This window comes from Myotis yumanensis, unplaced genomic scaffold (assembly GCF_028538775.1).
Source record: "Myotis yumanensis isolate MYYU_CA2020_CCGP unplaced genomic scaffold, mMyoYum1.0.hap1 SCAF_19, whole genome shotgun sequence".
NCBI lineage: Eukaryota > Metazoa > Chordata > Mammalia > Chiroptera > Vespertilionidae > Myotis > Myotis yumanensis.
The window spans coordinates 24,942,310-24,969,922 of record NW_027223770.1 but is presented as its reverse complement, the minus strand read 5'-3'; the positions used below and the strand labels follow the sequence as shown (position 1 = coordinate 24,969,922).

General features: G+C 42.1%; 1 protein-coding gene, 1 long non-coding RNA gene and 1 other non-coding gene across 11 annotated transcripts in view; 2 read left to right on the top strand and 1 right to left on the bottom strand.

The window, feature by feature from the left end:
• Positions 1-11,177, top strand: part of LOC138997717 (uncharacterized) — a 29,183-nt gene extending 18,006 nt beyond the window's left edge. The window contains exon 3 of the long non-coding RNA XR_011469009.1: positions 10,808-11,177. This is a non-coding gene — a long non-coding RNA (uncharacterized lncRNA). The remainder of the gene's footprint in view (positions 1-10,807) is intronic.
• The window catches only part of MTMR3 (myotubularin related protein 3), an 85,661-nt gene that overhangs the window by 4,446 nt on the left and 53,602 nt on the right, over positions 1-27,613 (bottom strand). For 5 of the 9 annotated variants that reach the window (XM_070399492.1, XM_070399494.1, XM_070399495.1 and 2 more), the window contains 14 exons: positions 26,665-26,747; positions 24,515-24,681; positions 20,544-20,640; positions 19,489-19,602; positions 14,885-15,090; positions 14,231-14,362; positions 13,133-13,244; positions 9,472-9,667; positions 8,022-8,207; positions 5,440-5,610; positions 4,143-4,288; positions 1,932-3,345; positions 721-831; positions 162-250 (listed from right to left, as the gene is read on the bottom strand). In XM_070399492.1, coding sequence (XP_070255593.1) covers positions 162-250; positions 721-831; positions 1,932-3,345; positions 4,143-4,288; positions 5,440-5,610; positions 8,022-8,207; positions 9,472-9,667; positions 13,133-13,244; positions 14,231-14,362; positions 14,885-15,090; positions 19,489-19,602; positions 20,544-20,640; positions 24,515-24,681; positions 26,665-26,747 — 3,224 coding nt within the window. Of the gene's footprint in view, positions 1-161; positions 251-720; positions 1,026-1,931; positions 3,346-4,142; positions 4,289-5,439; positions 5,611-8,021; positions 8,208-9,471; positions 9,668-13,132; positions 13,245-14,230; positions 14,363-14,884; positions 15,091-19,488; positions 19,603-20,543; positions 20,641-24,514; positions 24,682-26,664; positions 26,748-27,613 lie in introns of those variants that run through there. The other 4 variants (XM_070399497.1, XM_070399498.1, XM_070399499.1 and 1 more) reach the window with 2 other exon arrangements.
• On the top strand, positions 3,621-3,724 carry LOC138998206 (U6 spliceosomal RNA). The gene has a single exon (XR_011469079.1). It is a non-coding gene; the product is annotated as a U6 spliceosomal RNA (small nuclear RNA).

Sequence of the window (27,613 nt, the reverse complement as noted above, 5' to 3'; positions counted from 1 at the left end):
ACCAATTTCAGAGGCACAAAACATGAGTTAGAAGTCCTATGGACCAGGGGGCCTGTCTTAAGACAGAACACAGCCAGCCAGATGCCTGCATCTCTCATCTACAGGCTCCATGGACCAAATCTCAACCCCACACCCTGGCCCACCACACCCCCAAGTGGCACCTGCAGTGGTGTTTCCTGCTGGCGAGCCAGAAGGCGCTGTCACACGCATAGCAGTGGGCAGCCAGGTGGTCAGGGAGCCAACGGGTCATCTGTAAAACAGATGGGGCCAGATTAGTAACAGGAAATGAGCCATCCAGCTGTTGCCAGCAGAGCCATGCTGGGGGCAGCAAGAGTCACAAAGACCATACTGTCTCTGGGGGCACCAGACCAGCAGGTCTGATGTCAGCAGTACAAGAAAGGCGTCCAAATCATTTTCCTGGAGGGGACTCCAAACTCCCCTGAGATAAAACGGCAGGCAGCAGCAACTTGGGTCACCATGAGAGCTGGCAAAGCTCCAGTTCATACAGGCAATGAGGAGATAGGGCCAGCTCGTTGAGTCTCCCTGGCTCAATAATTCTGGGATCCATGGGGATTCACAGACGCGGAGATTCACAGAGGCTCAAGGCTAAGAGTGCTATGAGGTGATTCCTTGCCCAGGGGAAGGGTATAGGGATGGGGGTGGAGAAGAACTGCCAAACAGTTGCATGGATGGCACTCAGAACAGGGGCTGAGCCTGTACCTCCGTGTCCTGTTTATCCACCTGCTCCCAGCTGGCTTCAGAGAAAATCTCTGTGCTGCAGCGAGACAAAGAGTTCTGATCCAGATTGCTTTCCGAGTCGGGGATTGAAGTCTGTTGGCAAACAAACACAGCTGAAGAGAATGAACCTGGTCTCCTTCCTGAAGAAGAAGAAAGGGCTTGGAAAAGAGGAGGGAGCACTGGGGACTTTGGGTGGGCCTTGGTGTTAGGGCTGCCGAATCTGTAGGTACAGTACATCAGCCATCAAGAACTGGGTTGAGCAGGTGCAGAGACAGGGTTGAGCTCAGCTGGAAGAGAGATACACAGGTCTAAGGCTGTGTGCAGTGATTCTGGGCCTTGGATTCCGGGAAGTGAGTGGGGCAGAAGTGACCAGGATGGAGTGGGAACTCAGTGTCAGCTGCTCCAGTGGGCCTGACAATCCAACCCTGCCACTTACATCTGTGTGTTGAAACTGAGTGCTTTGGGCCTGTCCTCCTTTCTCTGAAGGACTCTTGGGAAAATGAGAAATCATTAGTGTGAAGGAAAAACCGAGAAGTCAGTTTTAATTGAAAGTCATTGATGAGCCCGCCTTTAATGTACGCTGACTGCCTCAGAGCCAGGTTCACACTTGTCCATCAACACCGAGTACTTGAACATTAGCACACCCAGTAAGAGAGCCTCCTTGATAATCTCCCCTCAGGTACCCCCACTTCGTTACCAGGCCCCATCACTGCTAACTTCACAGCGCTAGAAATCAATCACTTCTCCATTTCTACTGACATCACCTGCCACAGAGTAGATATGAATATCTGTTAAAAAGAACTAAACCTGCGCCCGTACAGCCCAGGTGGGGTGGGTAGGTGGGTGGGTGGTGCTACCAGGATAGGACAAGCACTACAATTTGATAGGAATAGTTGACATTACCCTACAAATGTCATTCTGCCCAGGAGTTTATGCCCTTAACTATGATCCTCCCTCCAAAGAGTCTTGACTGACCATGTAATGAGTGCTCACTCTCTTCCTTATTCTAACTGCCTAACTAGGACCCCGTGGAAAGTAAGCAAGGCAGAAAAGAAAGAGGCAGACTGCCATTCACATGGCTGCCTTTCCAATTCTTTGAGAAATCTGTACAATCACCATGCACCAGTCACAAAGGGTGTCCAGCCTCAGTGTGCCCTGCTTCCTGGGGTGGCTGTGAAGCACAGTATACTCACCACTTCATCCCCAAAGTCCCCATTGAAGCGTAGAGAGCTGGTCAGATACTGGCTCTCCAGGCGACTCCTCAGTTCCTGGACTTGTTTCTTCAAGGTCTCCACTTCCTGTTGGTGGCCTGATTCAATCTGACGCAGGCGCTGTTGGATAGTGTCCGTATACACAGGCATGCCGTCATCGTCCAGGTGGCTGCGAGAAGGCTGGTCAGGGCTGCCAGTTGCAGACGGCCTCCCTGTCTGGCTGTGTAGCCACTTGTGGTGCAAGTTCCTCGAGTGTAAGTGGGCAGAGCTGCAGCTTATAGCAGAGAGCTGGCAGCTCAGTGAGTCCTTGCTCCTACCAGCCTCCCCATTGGCACAATGCCCGTTGGGGGTGGGGTACTCCTGGAGGGTGCCAAGCCCTGGGGGCTGCTCGGAGGCCTTATTTTCAGTCTCTGGGACACCGTTGCACACAAGTCCCTCTTTACATTCAGCTACAGGCAAGGCACAAGGAGAACGTGCTGGGCTATGGGTGCTGCCAGGGGAAGTCCTCTGTACCACAGATCCCGCTTGGGGCCTCTCGGCCAGGCTCTTCTCTGGAGGCCTGGGTTCCACAGCTTGAAGCACGTCCTTGCCACTGAGCCTGCCACTGTTTACCAGGCAAGGTCTATGAGGAGGCCCACTTTCCGACTTCACTTTATCTTCCATTAACATGTCCAAAGAGCTGTCTATGTTTGGTCCTCTGCCCTCAAATGGGACTTGGGAGAGCAGCGGAGAACTTGACTGTGAGGTACCATAACCAATTTTTTCATCAACTGGGATTGTAGTCATTGCTTCCTCCCTCTCCTCTGCGGTATCTCCTATTTGAGGCTGTTCTACAGGGACCTCCAGTACCGCCTCTCCCATGGGGGGCTCCTGGAGAGAGCTGGGAAGAACACTGTGCCCACCCTGCTGGTCAGGAAGACCCTGTGAGGAGAGAGGAAGGCTGATGCCTGGAGGGCTCCTCAGAACAGCAGGATCCAGTGGTGGTGCTTGATGAAGGACAATGGCTGAGTCCTCAGGGGCCTTCCCCCTGCTTTCCTTTTCTAAGAGAGCCTCCTCTGTGACCTCCTGCATCAGGACGCTCCCCCTCTGGACAGTCTCCTCTGCCCCACTCTCCTCTTTGGTGGCCTCTTGCAAAATGTTCTCCATCTGCCCCTCAGCCACTCCAGCTGCAACAGATAGTTCTGCGCCTCCCAGCACTTTGGTTGGCTTGCCCAGGCTGTCGGGATCAAGAGGCTCCTCTCCAGGACCAGCCAGGCTGCTCAACTCCAGGGAGCGCCTGTGCTGGTGCTCCTGCCACTTCTCATTCAGGCTTGGGTCGCTACTGCGCCGGCTGGCTAGAGGCACCGTGTTGTCGCAGGCTGTGGTCAGATTGTCAAATGATCTAGTCTTTGGTAGCCTAAAACAAAGGAATGTGGGGGAGATGAGACTCTGAGGCTGCTCAGATGGAAAGTAGGAAACAACAGATTTTAACAGGTTGTCATTTCACAATTGGGTCCATTATAGCTACTCAAGGAGCTATGGCCTCTGAAGTGAGGCTCAGACTGCTAGAAAGGCAAAGCTCCAGGACCAAGCCTTCTGTAAGTCTGCAGACTCCCTCCTGCACACCCTCTACCCCATGCCCAAAATATACAAATAAGCTAGTAGCAAATGCTACTTTAAGAAGTCGTCCTTGTGCTTGCTTTGGCAGCACATATACTAAAATTGGAACGATACAGAGATTAGCATGGCCCCTGCGCAAGGATGACACGCAAATTCGTGAAGCGTTTCATATTTTTAAAAAAAGAAAAAAGAAGTCGTCCTTTATGATACTGTTTCTCAACTACTGGCAAAGGAAAGTGAGTGCTGCTAATTTCCTAATATCTCTCATTTTAAATTTATTATTTATCAGTCTGAATTCAATAAAGTTAACTCAGTGGCTGAAACTCAGGCCAGAGGGTCACAAGGAATCCAGAGGATTTACAACATCACTAAAAACTGCTCAGTGCCTGCAGCAGAGTGATGTAGTGGCAGGGCCCAGTGAGGCTCTTAAATATAGCTAGTGGCCCAGAACCCTTATACCTTTCCTGAGGAAACTTCAGAGATCTAAGAAAACGTGTGGAGCCAGCCAATGTCAGGATCTCTGACCAACCCTGGGTATCCTAACAGGAATACACCACACAAGATTTAAGGCCTTGGCATCAACTCTGTGCTCACCGGCTCAGGAGTGGATCATCAGGGCTGTTGCCAGGGGCTGGGTATGGTGCACAGCTGTCATCCACAGGGGTGGACGGGGATGGGCAGGGCAGGTACACTGCACTCCACAGCATCAGGTTACGCACATGGCACACAGGGTACAGCACCTGAAGAGAGAGTAGAGGACGCAGGTTTCAACAAGTCCTTTAGAGATGACTAGAAATAAAGGTCAAGAACAAGCACCATGCTTGAACAACCAGCAGTTTTTGGCAAATCTCCAAAGGAAGTTAGCATCAGTGGATACAAGTCTATTTCCCAAGAGGGCCGATATAAGATTAGAGTTTTGGCAACATTTTTCACCTGAGAGGCTCCTGTAAGCATGAACACTTGAAGTGGTTTTTTTAAAATCCATTTCTCAGGTCATCTTTACTGAAAGACTGACTCATCAGCTTAACTGGTTGCTTTTTCTACATAAGCGAGTCATTTCACTACATGGTGACCGTTCTCTGGTACAAAAACTTGGCTTCAGAAGACACTGACCTATTTTATAGGATCATTTTAATTAATCATGTGAAAAGGAGGGAAATTTCTTCCTGTATTGTTACTTCCCCAACAGGCACAGTGAAGGAGAGAAGCAGTTACGTCAAATCTTTCCTCTCTACTTAAATGTGGTGAAAAGCACAATAATAGTCCAGCAAAGCAATAAAACCTCTGACTAGCCTCGTTTTAACTTCTTTCGAATTTAAGATGCATTCTGACAAAAGACACATTACCGTATATCAGCACACTGATGTGAGTGCCTCCTTTTCTCTGCTTAACAGAAGGCGTTCCTTTGAGGAACAAAGTCTTAGAAGGCCTGCCAGTTCTCCATGTAAGCACAGAAATAAAGACACGCATGCTAACGTCACACAGTTTCTGCTCTCTGGAACAGACGCTGCTGTGGATATCACCACCGGATGGCACTGTAAGGGTGCTGGGGGACAGGTGGTAGCTCAGAAGGAGCACCCAGGGACAACTCCAGTGCTTCTGCCACTCACTGGACAGAACATGCTAGGAGTAAGTTAGCTCTGGCGGAGGTGCCAGGAAAGATTCATGTTTACAGTGGCAGAGATGTATATGAAATCAGACCACCCTGAATAAAATGTCAGAAGCAGGTCAGAGCATCACAGGACAAAGTGATAGGAAAAACATGAACCAACCCATCCAGAGACCGCAGAGATGCCTTTGAGAAAACAGTTACTACTCAAAAAGGCTCTTAAATGTCCCCACCAGTAAATTCCTTCTGCTGATCAGAGAGGAAAGACTGAAGGATACATACGGCTTCTGACTGAGAGGAATACAGTAGGTTTTTGAAAGCCTTGTTGCCTGCCCGAAGCAGCGACCACACGGAGCATGTCCGTTCCTGAGTATGCTTTTCCCCTCTCTCCTTGGCGTTGTTGCACAGGAATGTTCCAAAGAGGCAGGAATAGGTATGTTGCACCAGTTTCACCTATGGGAGTCCAATGAGGCAAAATCAAGCAATAGGGTACATATTCTCTGGGGAAAGTTCTTCCCAGACATCCTTGAGAGCACTTCCCGTTCACACTCGGTAAGAATGGGAGAAGCAAGTAAAATCACGCAATAGCCACCTCCTAACAGCACCAATTTCAGAGTGCCAACCCCAACCACCATGACTCCTAAATCAAAAGAGCAAAGACAGATAATTGGCATATCCACTCCTCTTACCTCCCCGACAGTCTCTGAGGTCCTAAGTTAACAGTCACTCTCAAGAGTGACAGAGCATATAAACTGCATACAGGAGCAGGTTAATGTGCAACCCAAGTCTGAACTGGGAGCACACTTCTAAATGGCTTTTCATTCAACAAGTGGTTACTGAGCATCTCACATACTCCAGACGTTTCTATAGGGCTGATATACATTAACTAGAGGCCTGGTGCACGAATTTGTGCACTAGTGGGGTCCCTTGGCCTGGCCTGCGAGATTGGGCCGAAACTGGCTCTCCAACATTCCCCAAAGGGTCCTGGATTGCAAGAGGGGACAGGCCAGGCCCAGGACCCCACCGGTGCACGATCAGGGCCGGGGAAAGATGCGGGAAGTTGGCCAGCTTGGGAGGTAACATGAGAGGGCTCCAGGGCGTGTCTGGCCTGTCTCACTCAGTCCCCATAGGCCGGACCCCAGCAGCAAGCTAACCTACTGGTCGGAGCATCTGCTCCCTGGTGGTCAGTGCACGTCATAGCGAGCGGTTGAGCGGCCTTAGCATATCATTAGCATATTACGCTTTGATTGGTTGAACAGCCAACTGGACAACCGGACACTTAGCATATTAGGCTTTTATTATAAGTAGCTCTCCTACCCTGAGGGAAAGAGGAATGACCAGTGGTATGGACAACAATAAGGCAGAGTAAGAGGGGCAGGGCAGGGTGGGACAGCCTCCCTGGCCCAAGACTTGCCAGAATGAAGAGAGGTCATGTGGGTATCTGGAAGGGAAATGCTCAGCAGAGGTGACAGCAAGCACAATGGTCTTAAGGTGAGTGTATGCCTGTGATTTCTGAGGAACAGATGGAGGCCAGAATGACTAAAGGACACTGCCTAAGAACAATGGCAGGAAATGAAGCTACACAGATAACCTCTGAGGGAGACCTGCAGGCCATCATTAAGGACTTTGACTTTTACTCTGTAAAATGGAAAGTTGGAGGTTTTTCAGCAGGGGAGTAACATGGTCTATATTATGCTTTAGAAGGATCCCCTTGGCTGCTGGATTAACTCTCTTAAATTGGGGCAGGAGGTGATGGTTCAGATGAGTGTGCAAACAGTGGAGACAGCAGTAAATCAGGTTTTAGGTGTATTTTGAAAGCAGAGCTGCAGAATCTGCTGACAGACTAAATTTGGAATGTAAAAGAAAGAGAGGAAATACAGATAGAGAAGCAGCCTACAGGCTGGGCCTGGGGCATTCCAAAATTCAGAACTGGGCAGATAAAGAGCAACTAGCAAAGGAGGCAGAAAGGACCAGCCAGTGAGATAGAGGAGAACTAAGATACAGTGCATGCTGGAAGTCATTTGTTTCAAGTGTTTCAAGAAAGAAGTGATTAAACTGCCAAATACTAATGGATCAAAGATGAAGACAGTCAAATGGTACAAACTTCCAGTTATAAAGTAAGTTATGGAGATGTAATATACAGCATGGTGACTATAATTAATTAATACTGAATTGCATATTTAAAAGTTGAAAAGTTCTTGTTACAAAAAAATAACTATGGTGATGGATGTCAACTAGAATTATTGTGGTGCTCATTTCACAATATACACAACTATCAAATCATTATGTTGTTTACCTGAAACTAATTATGTTACACATCAATTACTCCTCAATTTAAAAGAGATGAATGTACACAGACTGATAGAATTTTAAATAAATGGGAATTAAGTATTTTAAAAGATGAAGACTTAGAGCTTATCACTAGATTAGCAACATGAAGGTCACTAGGCACCTTAACCAGAGTGGCCCTGATAAATTAGTGGGGTGAACACCTGATTGGAGTAGGTTTAAGAGAAAATGGAAAAATAAGATTTTGATATAGTAAATGTAGAAGACTTGAGCTCTAGTGTGAGGAAATGAAATAGCTAGAGGGGGCTGCAGGACTAAGAAAAGTGTGATGAGATGAGATGAGAGCCACTACACTTTAAACCAACTCCAAAACTATACAAACCTAGTACACCTAGATTCAAAGAATAAACACTTGTTTTTTACTGTTTTAATTTTTAAAATGGGAGAAAGAATGACTCCTCTTAAATTCTAAAAAGGATACACAGACTCAAGTGAAAATGGCCCACTACCATTTGTATTGATACCCCACGAATTTAGAAAGTCCCCAAAATGAAGAACCACATGCCCAAACTCACAAGGAATGCTTCATTGAACTCAAAAGAGCAAGGAAATTGCCTCTGAAGCTGATGAACACAGTCAAGCCACTGCAGAAACACTGGGCAACGCTCGTTGAGATCATCAGAGTTCTCCCCGTGACCACACCGATCAGCAAACTTGTGACCAAAATCCAGCCACTCCATCTCCACGAGGACCTGGAAACCCTGCAGGGAAGCACACAAGAAAGACCATTTGTGCTTGTCTGTCCAGATTGTGACAGTCCTGGGCCTGGTGTCACTAGCAGTGAACCCTTTAACAGCCTCTCACTAAGCCCATCAGAAGCAGCTCTGGATCCAGCCTTGAGGCTGAAGGCTGCATCCCTGATAAGATATATTTAAGCCAATTTCCCCATTCCCTCAACTTTGTTCCATAATCATCAAAAGGGTACTAAGCCTTTCTTGAGTTAATGTATATTTTTAGCCTCTTTCACTCACTATATGAAAGTCACTTTTTTTTAAAAATATATTTTTTATTGATTTTTTACAGAGAGGAAGCGAGAGGGATAGAGAGTTAGAAACATCCATGAGAGAGAAACATGGATCAGCTGCCTCCTGCACACCCCCTACTGGGGATGTGCCTGCAACCAAGGTACATGCCCTTGACCGGAATCGAACCTGGGAGCCTTCAGTTCACAGGGTGATGCTCTAGCCACTGAGCCAAACTGGTCAGGGCTGAAAGTCACTATTTTCGCCCTAACTGGTTTGGCTCAGTGGATAGAGCGTCAGTCTGCAGACTGAAGGGTCCCAGGTTCGATTCTGGTCAAGGGCACATGCCCAGGTTGAGGGCTTGATCCCCAGTAGGGGCGTGCAGAAGGCAGCCGATCAATGATTCTCTCTCATCATTGATGTTTCTATCTCTCTCTCCCTTCCTCTCTGAAATCAATAAAAATATGTTTTTTAAAAAGTCACTATTTTCCCCTAAATTTCTTTTTTACTTTTTAATTTCTGTCTTTCATATTATACCTACAAAGAAAGTAATGTTTGTAAAATCTTTCCTAACCTCTGATTTATATAAATTTTAGGGTACATTTATGGTTTTTCTTACATCTTTAAGCCATCAGCAGGTTATTTCAGAGTAGAGCTCTTTCTCCACAGAATACTGTGGTAATATTTATGACATAAGTATTCCAAGATCCTTCTATAGAAGCCCCATTTTCGTGGAGCAGGGGAAACTTTTCCAAGTAGGTAGACTACAAAGGAAAATATGCTATATTCTCAATACTTTATTATCGAAATCTGCGCAATTTAAGAGGCAAAAACTGTGGTAGGCACCACTACAATTTAGCTCAAGGTAAAAGAGCAATGATTTAAAACAAGAAAATTTCACTTTCATTAGACCTATCCACACAACCAAAACTGATCATAAAACCTTCTAATGTGCCCCCCACTCACCCTGAAGTACCAAGTCCTACTCCTGGGATGCACCCACCTCTATGGTTCGGTAATAAGGGTCCAGCAAGAGCTTAGCCAATGCCACAATCTGGGGGGTGCGGTCCCAGCCATCTGAGCAGTGCACTAGCACTGGTCGCTGATCACGATCCACAGCATGCACTACCAAAAGTGCTGACTTCAAAAGCACAGACAGGTGATGGAGCCATTTTGTGCTTTCAAGAGCTGAGAGCCAACTATAAAGATAAAAACAGAAGGGGATAAGGGAATGCTGACTCTTCTGATTACGTCACCGTGTCATGCCAAATACCCATCAAATTAAACAGCAATTCCCAAAGACTTTCCCTTCAAATAAACATTGCCAGAGCAAACAGAAAACCTGTCTCTGTGTCTTTATAAAACATGTACAGAGATGATGCCCAAACCCTACTATGCAATAGAGCAGCTGTCGCCAACCTTTCGGACCTCACGGACCACCAGCTGGCAACCACTGCAATAGAGGAGAGCCTTAGAAATAGGGCAGCCATCAGTAGGACCACCTGTTGTTTCGAAAATCTTATGGCTAATTTCCCATAAAATTAATATTTAATATTGTTCAGTCTGTGATAGGTATATACCCAGTTTAAAAAAACATAATTCTGGAATCTTCTCTTGAAGAAAATGCAGCCACTTCTGAGATGTAAAACAGAAGATATTTAGATATTTATATTTAATGATCAGCAACTTTATCCAACAAGTTTTCAAAAAAAAGTACAGGAAGTTCGTTTAACAGAGACTGGATTCAGCCGGGATCCACAAGACCCTTTTTTCAAAAGGCCTTTAGGAAGCATCAGATCACAAGCATTGCCCCTTGAGAGTAATCACAAGCTGATCACACTTGTCTTTTAACTGTTGACAGTTTGTTTCTTGTCATGAATTCCACCCTCCCCCCCGACCCCCAAAAAAGCTCTCTGATTTCTCCAAAATGTAATCAGATTTGTATTAAGACAACAGTGTAGCCCTTCAAACACTGAGTCAGAGGAGGGAATAAGTACTTCTGCTAGGGGGCTCAGAGAGGGCTGTTGCCAAGATTACTATAAACAACTATTAAACCTCGGGAATGAGTGTGACTTTTTGAAATAATCCAAGGCGGGGAGGTAAATAGACTACAGAATGTAGTGCATAAGCTTTGATTTCACATGGATTAGCTTGGTCTACCAATCAAACCCTAGATCCTCAGAGGGCGGACACTGTATCTCAGGCATAGCTGAAAATCATGGGTAAAAAAAATGAACAAACAAAAAAGCAAAACTCAATCTCAAAACATTCTATCTCCTAAGAGGGACCCGAACACATTTTTTGCTAATGGATAAATTGTTTCTTCTCATTCCTCACAGAGTCTTGAAGAAACTAAAAGATAAGGCATAGGAGAGAAAATACTGCATTATTTCCTGGCCCCTGGAGAAACAGTAACTGAGAACAAGTGTGAGGCTCTCTTGACCTGACTAAACTATTCATACTTACCAGGTGGTGCTGTCCATGCCTGACAGAGAAGCTGCACTACAGAAGTGGCCAACCAAGGAGGTGCTGAGGGACTGCACACTCCGTGCCTATTCTACAACGAGTAGGAATACACCGTGCCCCAGCCTTCCACAGTCACCAGTGCTGGGAGGCTTGTTTACAGCTGGTCCCAGCACTGCATAGCTTCATTTTTCCTCAAGGGAGGCGTTAGCACAGCATTATAATATAACTTGTTGCCAAAGACAAAGCTGGGGGGGGGGGGGGGGGGGGTTGAAGGACTGAGTGAAAAAGGTGACGGGATTAAGAAGTACAACTCGGCAGTTACAACACAGTCACAGGGATGTAAAGTACAGCAGAGGGAACAGAGTTAATAATATTGTAATAACTATGTATGGTGCCAGGTGGGTACTAGAAAAGTTGGGGAGAACACTTTGTAAAGTATTCTAACCACCATACTGTACACCTGAAATACATACAAAATAATACTGAATGTAAAAACTGTAATTGAAAAATAAAATTTAAAAAGATAAAGCATCACCTTCTGTACTTTTTTTTAATATTTTTATTGATTTCAGAGGAGAGGGAGAGAGAAATATCAATGATGAGAGAGAATCATTGACTGGCTGCCTCTTGCATGCCTCATCCTGTGCATCGAGCCCACAACCCAGGCATGTGCCCTGACTGGGAATTGATCCGTGACCTCCTGGTTCATAGGTCGATGCTCAATCACTGAGCGACACAGGCCAAGCAGCATTACCTTCTTTAAAAACCCCCTTCCTTCCCAGACATTCACCTGGACCAACATAGCGCTAAGTACACCCTTTTTACCGAGTTTAAAAACTATCTTGCACCAATGTACACCACAAGGGCTGTGCATTTCGTTCCTCGTCAGGCACAGAGCTGGGCTGCATGTTCCATTCCCAGTAGGGGTGCATATGGGAGGCAACCTATTGATGTTCCTCTCTCATATCAATGTCTCTCTCTCTCCCTTCCTCACAATCTAAAAATCAATAAAAACATACCCTCCGGTGAAGGTAAAAAAAAAAAAGCTTTATAATTTTAATATATGGAAGATTAGAGATCAGGTAGTGTTGATTCTATCCCTTTCATTTTAACAGACAGGAAAACTGATACCCACAGATTTGGCCAAAGTCATACAGTGGCAGATCTCCGGAGTCCTCCTTTCTATGCCCCGCCTTTAAGGAAGAGCGCGCTGCTGCCTGGGTTCTGTGAGTGTACAGCAATGCAAGCTGCTAATCCCCAAAGCAGAACATCAAGCTCATTTCTTCCGTCAGGCTTTTCCCCAAGGACAAGTGCTTCACCCTCTGGGCTGATTGCAATTGTGATGAATTTAATCATTTGGTACCAGGAGTTAGCACAAGTGCTTCAGGCAGCCATCTGATTTAATAAATCAAGTAAAGAAGGCTGCAAAACTTGATGTGATCGTGAGTCTACTAAATAGAACCCAACGAAACAGCTATGGGCTCCAGCACAAATACCAGAAAAGAGAAAATTCTCTCTTCTTTAGCACCATTTCTGGCTTCCTGAAATGTAAAGCAGGGGCTTTTAAATATTTATGTGTCCATGTTTGTCTTATAGAGCATTCCTCCTAATTTATCTTGTATCCAAACAGCTCCCTTGGGAAGAGGGGATGTCATTTCACCCTCCTCACTGCACATGCCAGCCATTCATTTTCAATGAGCAATGAAAACCATGGCGCTGTCCTTAGTAAATGAGGGAGGGTGGTTTAGAAAGCAGCTTATGTGAAAAGAATTGACCTAACAGCAAGTTTTTAAAAGTTTAACCCTTTTTAGAACACGATTAATAAACTTTGACTCTTCATGGTAAAACATCCCAGTTCATAGCAGATAACTGTCACTACAGGACGTCAGAAACCAAAAAATTAAATTACTTTGGGCCAAAAGCAAATGTAGAAAAGGAGGAGGAGTTTTTAGAAAAAAGAAAGCAATACTTCCATTCTGAGGGCTGCCGTTTGTCGTGTGCTGCACATTTTAAACCTTTCAAAGGGCTACATTTTAATCCCAGCTCCTCATTTATGCTGCCGTGCCCCAAACACTGAAAGAATACCCACAGAGACTGACAGTAAAACCAAAGCTTACCAAGAAATAGAAGGAACCTCTGAACTCTAAGAAAAGAAAAGAAAAGGCAATGCAAAATTAAAGCTAAGGCCAAGGTCTTACTTTCCCGGATCTGGCATCTGTGTGCACAGCAACCGCAGAGACTGAAAACTCCTCCGGATTGAGTGAATATTTGCCATCCCCATAAACACAACTTCACAGTTGGGGTAATACTCTAGAGAGAAAAACAATAAGTAGAACACAAATACGTTAAATTTAAAGCCCACATGGCCAAATTTAAAAGAAGCAAAATGGCAATAAACAAAACCCACTGCAGCTGCTAATGGAACTGCAGTGTTTTGAAGCCTATATTAGCTCAGTCTATTATGAGCGGAAAATAGTGCTTGAAATTTTACCTGTTTTTGCAAAGAAGAAGGTTAGATTTGTGAGGATACTGACATAAAATAGAAGCTGTTACTTTAAAAAACATGAATAATAAAAAATAAAAAGATCTATATATTCCCCTCACCCCTAGGTTTACTTCTTGGGCCTGCGCTAACTTGTAGCTCTGGAATCTCTGAAAACAACCTGGCAGAACAATGCATTTCGTGCATTCAAATTTCAGCTTAGTACCACTGCTTTTAATTCTCAGCTTAGATCCCATCTGAATAAGGAGTTTGGTGCCTCAACTTGCTCCATCAGCACACAACTGGCACCAAAGGGTTCCTTCTTTGGAGAAAACCAGCATTCAAACAGTAGGTACGTCAGAGGTTAGGAGAGAAGCACTTTGCTACAGTTTTGTATTTACTGCTTCAATTTCCAGGCCAGGTTTTCTAAGTGGAAGCCATGTGAGGAGTTTCTGTAAGACAAGTGATGAGCATACCCACTTGTCAAAGGCAACACAAAGCTCCTAAAAGGCTGAGAAACTGAGCCTTAAAGAAGCCGCTTCCAAATAAGAACAGACTTTATTATGGGAGAGAACTGACTTTCCTTATCACCTAAAGGCTGGCACAAGGAAGGAGGACTATTTGGTTTCACTGTACCTCCACCTCCACTTCTCCCATGAAGAGCATAGCGTTAATCCAAAGAGCTCTGGCTCTCTCAAGATAGGTTGGGGAACATGGTTTGCCTTTCATTTCATATTAGGAAGTAAGACCCAGTTGGGCACAGGCTGGACTCATGAGGAAAGAATGTTGGGGGACAAAGCACTGTCCATCTCACCTGGGCATTCACAGCCTCCTCCTTTGGCTCTGTTTGCAACAGCTGCAGCATAGGAACGTGCATCCAAAATCAAAAGCTTCTGAGGTTGGATGGCTAAACTCTCTGCTCCTGAAGCATGTGACAGAGAAGAATCTAGGAACATCAGGAGTGGGGAGGAAAAACTAATGAACCTGTCCCTTCCAGAATTGTGCAAAGTAAGAACCCCAGACACATATTATGGTACAAAAAAAATAAAATAAAATAATTAAGTGAAATCCCTAACCAGAACTTCTTTTTGTTTTCTATTTTGCCTATAATCTCCTATACCTTGTTTCTACAACAGCTGTCCTTTAATGAAGCCTGGTGAAATTTTCCTCCATGGTCTGGAGAAACTACAGGTCCCCTACTACATATATATTCCTGTTACTATGGCAAGAAAGACCCCCCAAAACAAACAAAAAAAAACAAAACAAAAACACCACTCTAGTCCTCTTAAACCAAGTTTGAAATAAGGGGTCTTCTCGTTTATTGCCAAGACCCATGAATCCTCAAACAATCGCATCAATTGAAGCGTTGCTCTCTTCTATAAAACAAATTCTATGTGTTATAAGAAAAAGGCCGTTTCAAGAAAAGGTTCTCATCTGCTATAAAAATTGCTGCCAGGAAGCACCTTACCAAACTCCACATCAGAAAGGTCTCCTGCATTGGGAAAGTCTCGAGAACTGTTCCTAGTTGATAGTTTGCTGCCACTCGATCGGGAGTTGGAGGCACAAGCTTTGGCTACTGACTGCACCAGGTGCTCATCATCAGCATTTCGCCAGCCCCACCAGCTGACCTCCGGCTGCCCGCAGCGGGCAATGACAGCTCCATTGCTCTGGTGCCTGTGCAGGGAACAAGAAACAACTGTACCTTCCAGAGGCCCCATCCAGATGCTCTGTGCTCGTACCACAGTGAGGTCGTGGATTTTAAATGCCTTAATGAACTGCCTAACTACAGGTAAAAGATGCATTAGCTTCAAGTCCTCTCAGGGCAGAAATCTTATATAGCAACAAAAACAACAAATCCTACCTAGACCTCTCTCAATTATCAGACCATTTTAGAGATCTTTGTAGAGTTACCAACAAAATAATAAATGTATCTTCTTAGAGAAAACAAATTACTATTTATAAAGCAAATGTCTGTATCTTTAAATTTATTTTTGGAAAATCAGGTAAAAAATAATCTATCGATACTACACTAATTCTCCTAATCAATAATGAAGCATTGTTCTCTCCTTCTTATCTGCACCTGAAAAATTTGTTTCCTCACTGATTTCTGAAGGTCCACCGCAGCAATTGGCTGGCTTGGGGATTATTTTCAAAACAAGATCCCACCTTTGGGACCGAAACACTTACCTGGCCCACAGTGAACTGCTTGACAAAATCTCCTGAGATTTCCTGAGTCACAAACTGTTCTTATTATAGGCAAATAAGCTCAATGAGCCAGCTACTCTCTTAGAAGGAAATGAGCAGCATAAACCTCAATAAGCCATACTCTCATAGATCCTTTTCCAAGAAATAAGATCAGAGTACTCGTAGTCTACTTTAAGATTCTATTAAAACCAAGTCTTTTCCTAACTAGGAATTTTAGTTAGGCAATTTTAGTAATGAAAAAGTTATAAAGTAATATTATTTGGCAATAAAGAGAAATAAAGTCCTAACACATGCTACAACATGGATGAGCCTTGAGTATGTTCTGCTAACTGAAAGAAATCAGTCACAAAAGGCCACATTCTGTATGATTCCATCTATATGAAATGTGCAGAACAGGCAAATCTAGAGACAGAAACAAGTTTACTGGTAACCCAGGACTAGGGGCTTTGGGGAGTGACTACTAATGGGTCTGAGATTTCTTTTTTGGGATGGTGAAATGACTAAAACTACCTGTAAGGATGGCTGCACAACTCTGTGAATCTACTTAAAAGAAAAAAGAGAAAAAAAGAAAAGATCACTAACTACATATTACATTAAAAGGGAAATTGTATAGGACATCTCCATAAAGCCATTTAAAAAAATTATCAAAGAAATCAGTTCACTGTAAACACAAATTAGTAGAATAAAAAGCTAGTAAGCAAAAAATTTAAATGTCCCTCAATTCTATATTCTAGAGGAAACTATCAATGTCTTACCTCCGTTAAAATTGATTCTAGCCCTAGCTGGTTTGGCTCAGGGGATAGAGTATCGGCCTGCGGACTGAAGGGTCCCGGGTTCGATTCTGGTCAAGGGCACTGCCCGGTTTGCAGGCTCAACCCCCAGTGGGGGGCATGCAGGAGGCAGCCAATCAATGCTTCTCTCTCATCATTGATGTTTCTCTCTCTCCTTCTCCCTTCCTCTCCGAAATCAATAAAAAATATATTTTAAAAAAAATTGTTTCTAAACACATATATGATGCACACATTACACATATGTAGAGCAAATATGGATTTAAGCAACACACACTTTTGAATCCATTTGTCTTCTTCAAGGAATGATGTGAGAAAAGATTTTTGTTTTTAATCCTAAGGCTCACAAGCAATACATTAAATTTGGTAATAATCAAATTTCACTGGAACCACCAGTTTGCTTGTAGTTTTTAAACCCTCCCTTATTGGGAGACAAGTAGTTGTGTATTACCAACACAATCAACTGGCTCACCTGAATGAAGCCAAACTGAAAAAAAAACACCTCATTGATTCTTAAAATGCCTACTAGCATATGCTAATAGGTGCTGGGTAACCAATGAGCTGATGGATGCCAAACCTCTAGAAAGAGGCTTGGCAGGACCTTTCCTGGGCACCTTTCTCTGCAATGCTTCCCAGACGTGCCCAGGAGGAACAGTAGATGGCACTCTTCATCCATGAAAGGCTATGGCATTATAGTAGCTAGACTGCAACTGAGCTACTGCAGTGGGCAGTTTCTGCAGTCTTCTAAAATGCTTTAGATGCACGAAAGAGAACTAAAACACTAAAGCTAAAAATCATTAAAGAGCATTTCTATCATTTTCACAAACAGAACCATAAAAAATATAAAAATTAAACAATGAAATGTTTAAACTATCCCTAAACTGGTGTCAGGCAAACTTCCAAAATGACTAGAATTTTCTAAATCATTCAATGCACAAAGAGGGGAGCTGTGGATTGAACTACAGAGGGGGTGCCCTTATCATCATCTTCCTGTGTTAGAGCAATCTCTGTCTTCAATGATAAATCTAATTAAATACTCTCATCACAGTAAGAGAAAGCATGCATCAGGCACTGGTTCAGTGCTGTCAAGGAACTGCTGCTACCAACCTCAAGAATCATTACTGCAGCCTATGGACAATTAAATTCAGTAAATGCAGGTGGATTCAGAAGCATCCTGCCACCCAGGCTGACAAAGCAGAGTGCTAGAGCAAGCATGTCAAATTCATTTAAACGAGGCATACGGCCCACTGGCCGTGAGTGTGACATGCTTGTGCTAGAGTATCCCAAAACATTCTTCAACTGCCTCAATCTGACCACCCAGTCTGGAGCTCAGAGATACAAGAAAAAGTTCTGAAATAGAGGCCAGTTCCTGGAAGCCTGATTTTATGTGGACTACACCAAGAACTTTCATTTGTAATCTTTTGAGAGATTTTCTCTGAAAAATTACAAATTTTAAAAAAAAATTCATTTATACATACTCTATGTCTCCAGAAAGGGTTGGAGGGGAAAAAAACAAACAAACCCATGGCTCATGCTCTCTAGAATAAATTTTAGAAGGGAAAAAATTCTTTCCATATTTATCCTAAGAAGTTTTTCTTCAACCTGCACTTTTAGGGTTCTCTACCAACAGGGAGAATTCACCTAAAGCCCCTTGCTTTGAACACAAGGGGGAAGGACTATCATTTTCAAAGTCAGAAAATCACACAAATGCCAGGTTTGCTGATCTAACATAGTTGGCCAGAGCAGCCGCTGGTTGCTTTCCCCATTTGAGCTGGGCAGATTACTGATAAGGCCCATAAAACCTTTCAGCTTTCACTGCTCTCTAATTCTTGTGTCATCCTTACCACTTGAGTGATAGGTAAATGTGGTGACCTACTTTTCTAGGGGTGTCTGAAAACAACAGTGATGGAATTGAGACTGAGAACTTTCACCGGGCCAGAAAAAAATACTTTTCCATCTCATTACTCAGGGTGGCATCAGAATTTGCCTTCAGTGGACTAAATTAATAAGCCCGTTACCTCAGTGGGAATTACAGAGATAAATCCCTTTCTACAATTTCAAAATTTCAATAGAAGGTCTCTAGGCATGAGTTTTAAATAAGCCTCACTGGTTTAGTCTAATTTCAAGAAGAGACCAAAAAGTCTGCAAACTGGGAAAATGAAATGGAGAATGTGAATATTATAAGAAGATGACACCCGAAACAGTTTCAAAATAAGAGGTAATGACTTCTTAAAATTTTAACATGATTCTGTGAGTAATGAGATAGTCACTGAATTATAAAAGCAGCCATCAGGAATACAACCTACTCCAGATACTGCTTAGAGAAGTCCAGTGTTTATAGATTCATTCAGATGCCATAGCATACAGGCAAAGAAAGAACAGCATTCCCATTTTACTAATTAAGAACGGGCATTAGTCCGTTAAGGAACTTACTCAAGGTGCTATAGCAAGAAGTATCAGAGAAAAGACTTACAACTCCAAACCTGTGCTTGTCACCATGTCACCATCCCCTACTAGAACTTGCCCCTCTGCTAGCAACCGCAGGAATCATCACTGCAATCTACAGACAACTAAATTCAGTAAATGCATGTTGGATTCCTGCCTTTGATTTCTCAGATTTTATAGCCAGCCAAGATCTTCTATCTAGCCTTCTTCCCTAAATGCTCCCTCTCCAAGTAGAGCTCTTTGAAGTGTTGAAGTTTTTCAACCACAAAGACAATCACAAGTGACTCAACTCTACTCCCAATTCTCACTTTCTAGGACTCATCTCTCTCGTTCCAAAGGCCAACATCTGAAGCGAAATGCAGCAAGCACATTATCTTCCCATAGAATGTCAGAAGGATCTTAAAATAGCAAGACCAGCCACCTTTCTATTAAATTTTTAACAGTGTTAATTTAATGTTATCAGCTACTGTTCTGGATGCAGTAATTACCGGTGTGTAACTGAAGAGCTGCTTTAGCACTAAGGAAGCACAGAATTGCCTGCGAAGTTTCCTGAAGCCGCCTCACCTCCCTTCCCAGGTGAGCGGCATCAGAGGCAGCAGACCACTTCAGTGGGCAGTAGGCCAAGCTTACTCACCTGTAGATGACGGCAGGGATGCGCTTCCAGGACCTGAAGCCTGCTACACTTTCCAGTTCTTTGTCAGTGATCCAGGCAGGCACTATGAGTTCCTGAGGATAGCTACCACACAGCCTAACAGGAAAGGTGAGAAAGAGGGAGAGACATTAGGTGAATCAGCAGAAGGATGCTGATCAAGCTACCCGAGTCAGTTAAAAGGCAGTGCGGAGCAGTACTTGAGTCTTGGCCTGCTCAGCAGAATGGGCTGCTTCCAGTGTTTATATATATATATACACACACTATCTTGGATTGTTTCCCTTGATGCTGCCTTTTGGGAATCTGCCAGTCTTAACTATCAATGAAAAAAAGGGGAGTTGAGAGGCAGTTACTCATTGTAACTCTGTTGTCATAGATAAACAGGCCATTTCTAACACACACGATCCCCGTCTGACTACAGAAGTGAAAGTCTGTGTTACCTCTAACAGCTCCCCCCGCAGTCTTTCAGGCTTTCGTCAAAGTGAAACACAAAAAATGTTAAGAGCCTACAATTTCACGTTTCCAGAGACCTCATAGGATTATTAATGTAATCTTTGATATGAACCAAACAGGATGTCCTAATTACAGATAACAAATGCAGCAAAGAGTATGTACAGAATACTTATGTCTATTTCATAGAATGTGGAGTAAAATTAGTCATAAAAACTACCCCTAAGTGTTTTATCACTGCATATGAGATCATTGATCCGATCTCTAATGTGATGTCAAGTGGTGATGAGAACTGACTGCCTATTCATAGACGCTGTTATCTAGATATGCCTGTGCCAGGAAGCAGAGACCATGAGAGGGTAGAAAGGAAGGTTCCAGAATCCTATTAAGTAAGGATCACTTTCCACTTCAGTAATAGCAATGGAAACAGAAGACTAAAGAAGTACTCTGAAAATCACGCATTTAAATTTAATAAATAGACGTCATTTGAAAGAAAAAGTCTAAGTTCAAATGTTCTGTCACATGAGAAATAGGGTTTTTGCAAAGACAATGGCTGTGAAACACAGTCCACAGGGACCCATACAACTCACTTGTACTTCTCATTGATGTTGGAAATCCTCCAGGCATTGATCATATCAAAACCCATCCGCTCCACTTCATTTTTAAACCTTGATGTTACATGTTCCCCTAGAAACCAAAGATAGCAGAAAAAAGGAAATGAATACCATTTAGCAAAATAGGTAGAATAAAACCGTAGCTATCCTTCTCAGTAGGGGATAGGTATTGTATAAATAAAATAGCATCTACTTGGTTTTAGTTTTTTTAAAAATCCCTGTCAGGTTAAGACTGAACTAAGGAATAAAGAAATTAATTTTGATCAAGAAGTATGTTATCTCATCTAATCACTACTATCAAGTCTGAGGATAGTTATCACTGAGCTCATTTTACAGGCGACAACATGGAAACAGAGAGGTTATTATGGCAGGCCCGTCTGGTCCCAAAACCCATGTTCTTATTATTTTGGCTGCTTACCTACTTCCACACTCAGAGAGATGGTATGCATAAGAAATCACATCAACAGCTCACCAAAAATAGTAACATAGATCTACAACTCATCAGAAACCCTTTGGGCCAGGCCTGGCCAGTGTGGCTCAGTAGTTGAGCATCAACCCCTGAACCAGGAGGCCACAGCTCTATTCCTGGTAAGGGCACATGCCCGGGTTGCAGGCTCAATCCCAAGTAGGGGGTGTGTGGGAGGCAGCTGATCAATGATTATCTCTCATCATTGATGTTTCTATCTCTCCCTCTCCCTTCCTCTCTCTGAAATCAATAAAAACATTAAAAAACAAAAAAGAAAGAAAAAAACCCTTTGGGCCAGATTTCAGAACTTGAGAAATTTCTGGATTTTAAAATGACACATATATTATAATATTAACACTCTAAACAAGGTCTACTTAATCAAACATTAGTATTTCTACAATGAAATGCATACGTAATTCATACTGAGATATATAAAGCAACAAATAGTTTCAGATCAGTTCAAGCCACCAAATAAGAAAAATCATTCACTTTTCAGAGCCTTATAGATTAAAGAATTACAGATAAAAGAAAACAGAACTATAACTGCCAGTACCCAGGAATCTCAGGAAACACCATATTACCAAGTAAAGTGCTAAGCATTTGTAAGAAGATCCACCCAAACATGTGTAACCCATCTGCACATGCCCTACTGCATTTGGCTTTCTCTTCCTTAAGACAGTGAGAAACAAAGGCATTAATGAACTGAATATAAAAGTCATTAAATCTGAAATAACTTTCTTCCTTTAAAACTCAGAGTCCTAAGGCAGTAATTTTATTAAAAAATCATTAAGCAGGAGAGCCTACAATAATAAAAGCACAAAAGAAGCACAGGACTGCTTTGATGATCAAAGTATAAAGCTTTGCTCTCCCTCGGAGAAAAGCTTCAAAATAGGAAACAGCAATTACTCGAAGAACAATTCTATAAAACTACTTCCTATTTAAACTGCTTTTCTTGAGCTTAAACTAAACTAGGCATTATATGTTTCCTGAAGGAAAGCTATAAAAAGACCAGGCTCAGAAATGCAGGAAGAAATAATCAGCTGAATCTATTATTTTGGAAGTGATATGGACTTCCAAATAGGAAAAAAGCTATCTGAATTGGGGTGCCATTTGTCTACAAATTGCATGGAACAGTGACCATCAAGAATACTAAAAGGGCCCTGGCCGGTGTAGTTCAATGGTTATAACTTCCATGTGGACTGTATATACTGGGAAGAAACAAAATATAATACTGGGAAGAAACAAAATACAACCTTTTACTTATAGAGAAGTTCAAAACAGTTAGTTACAACAGCACCACATCACCTTGTATATTCATAATTTCCAAAATGTTTTTACAAGCATGGCACATAGGAGATACACAAACATTTACTGAATTGAGCTCTAGCATAACCAATTTGATCTTCAGGATACCCAGAACAGCTTGAGCAGGAAGAACAAGAAGTTCCCAGTTTGAAGAACAAAGGAAACTAAAGTACAGAGAGGATAAAAATGGCTTACCCAGTATTTTTTTTTAATTAAATGGTAGAGTACGGATTTGATATCAGTTTTTCTAATTCCTAAGTCTAGTACTTTACCCACCAAATGCCTCTATCCATCACAAATCCATAAAAGACAGAGGACACCATGGACATCTGTAAGGACTGGTGGTCAAAGAACACGAAATAACATCAGAAAGGAAGGACCTGAGGACCAAAGACATCCCAGCTCAGGACAGAGCCATCCATCATTAAAAGACGACAGTGAAGTTAGTTCTGACCTGGCATATCTTAGGAATGTCCTAAGAGTTGGCTCAAGTCCAAAAGAATAAAATTATCAAGGGAATAAGAAATCATCTAAAAATATGAGAAAATTTCAGTTTCAGGAAAGGAGAAAGCTAGGTTTGTTAACTAAATGCTGCCAATCCAAAACTAGGGGAATGCCTTTGGAGTTAAGAGTCTTAAATGTACACATAAGATTTGTGCATTTCACTATGTATAAACTTTACCTTTAACAAAAACTTGAAAAGAACCAGAAACAAAGAAACAAAACAAAAAAAATAATACAATGGTATCTCAATAAAGAAGGAAAAAGAAAAAGAGGGATGCAACGGATGAGGGAGTGAAGTGAGACAGTTTAAAAGCACGTTCTCATAACCTCCAAGGCTAGTGTGGTCTCTTGCTACTGACTTTGGATTGCACTGGCCTTGACCAGGCTTCTGGGAAGCTTAAATTCCTGAGGCTTTCCCTTAGGCTCAACAAGGGCAGGGCCCGTTTTTCATCTGTATCCACAGCACCCCACATAGTCAGTTCTCAATAGCTGAGAATTGGGTTTAAATTCTAACGCTGTCAGTACCTACCAGTGGGACCTGGCAACAGCCATTGTCTCTGAGTTTCATCTTTAGCTCCCAAAACAAAAACACCAGCCTATCCTGCCTGTTTGATCAGATCATAAGGGCCAAACAAAAAATCAAAGCATCTTTAAAAATAAGATGATGCTTATGTGTGTTATTATATTTTATTTAAACAAGAATATAAACCAAAAACTTCAACCAGTGAATGAATCAAAAACAAAACAATGCACATAGCTAGATTAGCCTCAAATGTTTAAAATGAGCCAGGGCAGAATTGTTAAGACTGAAGATTCAGGATTAAAAACTGAGGTTTAAAGAAAAAAAAAATCCCAAGAATAAACTTTATTGGAAGAAAGCTCACAATTCTGTACCATTTAGGAATTCAAGACTTTGCTCCCAAACTGGATACAGTAAAGACTTCATGTTGGACCAGAAAAGTTATATTTATAGCAACATAAAGTTCACAGACAACTATATGGAGAAATAACATGAACTTAGTCAAAGCCATTTCTGAGGGAGAAAGATAGTAAATGCGACAAAGATTTAATGAGGAGTCAGGAAGTCTGGGTTTCAGCACAGACTCAGCTTCTCTGTCCTGAAGGAAGTCACCTGGCCTCTGGACCTCTGTTTCATCATCTTGGGATGAAAGGGGTGACAATAGTAACCTATGGCTTGAAAATTCAAAGATAATGAAAGACCTTTTTATATTCCACTATTATATGGCCTAATCTCACATTTCTATACCTTTGCTCATGCTACGTGCTCTATCATTCTTTTCCCCATTCTCTAATCAATGAACTCTCACCCGACCTTCAAAGCCTACTCAAAAGCCACTACTAACATGAAGTCTTCCCAGACCTGTATACAATTCTCCTGGCTCCTCTCTACTAGGCTTCCAGATCACCCATCAAATCTTACTATACAGTTGGTTTTTAAGCCTAGATTGTGATGCCAAATCTTGTGTTCTTTCCTTCCCCTGAAAGGCAGGAAACGTGTTCTACTCAGCTTATAAGAATGATGGGCACATGCTAAGTGCTGCATAAAATATACACTGACTGACTATATGAGTGCTTAGGGGTCCCATTTCATGTTAGGGTACCTCAGTAGCACTTCGTAAAGCCACTATTGGCATATTTTAAAAAGGCCTACCTGGTCTGCACAGGTCTCCGTGTTGCTCTTTTTCACTGGCATAAACCTCCATGCACCAAGCATGGTATGCAAATGAGAAGAGATCTTCTATTTTAGCAGGTGGTCGGATTGCATTGTTCAGCCTCTTAAGCCACTCTTGACATTGCTCAAAAGTTGAAAACTGACACCTTTGTAAAGCGAAACAAGTACAGATGTAATCAGAAGACAGATAACAATAAAACCTAAGAAAAGCCACATTTTAAGAGTGCCTACTCACGATGAGGTGATAACTACAGTCAAAAAATCGTTAGAAGTGGTCATTCACATGTTTATCATTTATAATAAAAATAGGCCAACAAATTTTAGCCAATGGTGTAAAATGTCAAAAAGAAGAAAACTGGACATATGGGAAACTTATGTTGTTAGACTAATGAAATCTCTTCTGAGACTGATTGTCAATTATTAAAGTAAAATGGCAGTTATTCTCTTCCATGAGTGGAATTTCATTCTATTTCTTCCATCAAAGCTTTATATTTGTCCCTCCCAAGAAATATGTTTAGAGAAGTCCTTTTGTTTTGTTATGATATGTTAGGCTGAGCTCAAATCACAGCCATACTTTTTGCCACTTAGGGAATAATTTCAAAATTTGTCTATTTAGCAATTAGAATAAATCAGCAACTTTATATCCAAAATAAGATAAATTACATTATAGTATTCAGCTATTACCATGTAGGGAACAAAATTTTATTATCAATTGCAACTTTCAGAATATATAACTAAGGTTAAAATAATTAGTGTAGACATACTTTACCTTTTTAGATGCAGTGTTTAAAATCGAGCAACTAATAAGCAATCTTTTTAAACTGTGAGTTATAGCCAGTATCTATCAAAAGCAAGCCAAATCTCAATGGGGAAAAAGCAACTATACATATTTACCTTAAAACCAAAAAGGTCAATTAAACCTCTCCCTTGTCCCAATCAATGTGGCTCATCAACATGCCAGCACACAATGTTTATTGGCATTCCAGAACAGGTCAAAGAGAAAAAGTAAAAACTTGGGGAATTTAAAACTTGCAGAGCTACTAAATTTAAAAAGGTATTTCAGGCATCATTTTGCAACCATTATAGTAAAGATTAAATCAGATAAAAATATTATTGGATGCTAAATCTTTGGAGAAATTTGGTGAGAAACAAGAATCTGCATTGTCTTACAGTGCCTCCCTTAGATTATTTATTAGTTGCAAGGGAGAAAGTTTAGAAATTATGGTGACACCTTAATAGAGTGATCAAAATTAACATCACCAATAAGGGACAGATGGATACTGTTTGCCTCCAGACGTAATACAATACCCTGAAAAGGACACAACCTCATGGGTATAGTGTAACAGCTGAGAATGTACAACCTCAATTTAATCATGAGGAAACACTGGACAGACAAAATAAGAAACAGTCTATTAAAAGACAGTATTCTTCAAAATGTCATAAAGAAAAAAAAATGCCATAAAGACAAAGGTGGTGAGAAACATTCCAGGTTAAAGAAGGCTATAGAATCATGCCAGCTAAATGTAGTACCTGACCTTGACTAGATCCTGTTCTGAGCTAGGTGGGGTAGGGGCAATGCTGTAAAGGGCATTATTATGTCAACTAACAAATTTGGAATATGAATTGTAGATTGGATAAAAGTATTATAAGTGTAAAATAGTGAAGTTGATAATGATACTGTGATTATATAAAAAAAAATCCCTATTCTTAGGAAAGCACATGAAAGTATTACAAGGTGAAGAGCCATGATTATATTAACTTACTTTCAAATTGTTCAGTAAAGAATCTCTCTCTCTCTCTCTCTCTCTCTCTCTCTCATACACACACACACACACACACACACAAGGCCCCTGCAAACGATAGAGCAAATGGGGTAAAATGTTAACAATACAGGTGTTCTTTGTACTATTTTTATTTTTGCATTTTTTGTAAATTTGAAAATATTTCCCAATAAATTTAAAAATACCTTTCAAATAGCAAAGTAACCTAAAATATTTCAGATAGTAACTACTCAGAAAAATATTCCCACAAGGCTGATCCTCAAAAGCTCTTTTTCTGTTAACAAACCATGAATCCATTCTCTAAAACGTCTTTTCCACAATAAACAGCAGCATAAACACACCACATACCTGATAACTTTGCAATCTTTGCAAGTCAAATGAAGCTGAAATATATCTCGGCATTCAACACTTTCTATAAGCTGTAATGGAACCTGCAATTAAAAGAGATAAAGTCCCCTTAGTAAAAAGGCACTGACCGACCCTGCAGTTCTTCAATGTGTCCAACAAGAGTGAATAGAAAGCTCCACAGGGAAAGGGGCAAACAGAACTGCACACTTTTATGGGTCACTAGTACTCACGTGCTTTACTACGGGGTGAATTAGGGTTCCCCCTGCTCTATCTCTAAATCAAAAACACAAGTCAGGAAGAGGAGACACCACCTCTGGAAGAACGGGGAAATATGTCATCTCGCAAGCTCAACACTCAGTACTTCTTGAGAAGCTATAGCCAGCTGTGATTTGTAATGACACAGAAGCTGAAGGGAACCATAATAGTAATCCTGTCTTATTTACAGAAAAGAACTGTAGATCAAAGTGCTGGTGGGAGGGACTACACTTGTCCTTTGCCCCAAATCATAAAGTGAGCTTGTGGCTTTGTGTCAGTCAGCAAAGAAGCATCCTGAAAAAGACAAGTCTAAACTGCCTGCAGGTTGCAAAGAAAAGACGACAGGGCAGTAGATGCTGGCCAGGCTTTCTGCTCAGTAAAAGGGCTTATAGCTATCAAGGAGGAAGGAGCAGACCACACAGTGGGCAAAGGTCCTAAAACTAGCGAGGTCTAATTTGTTTTAAAAGACCAGTTGAGGAGCCCTGTTGCCAAGTGGGACTTGAGATATGAGCAAGCTAGAATGATTTTCTTCCTGCCAATCAGGTCAGCAGACTCTACTGAATGAACACAGGAGTAAATACAACAGTAAAAAGCAAAAGAAGGGATACAGGATGGGAAAGCATATAAACAGGGTGACAAATCCTCAAGTTGACATGAGACTCCTCCCCCTCTCCCTCCACTCATCCTGACTCAA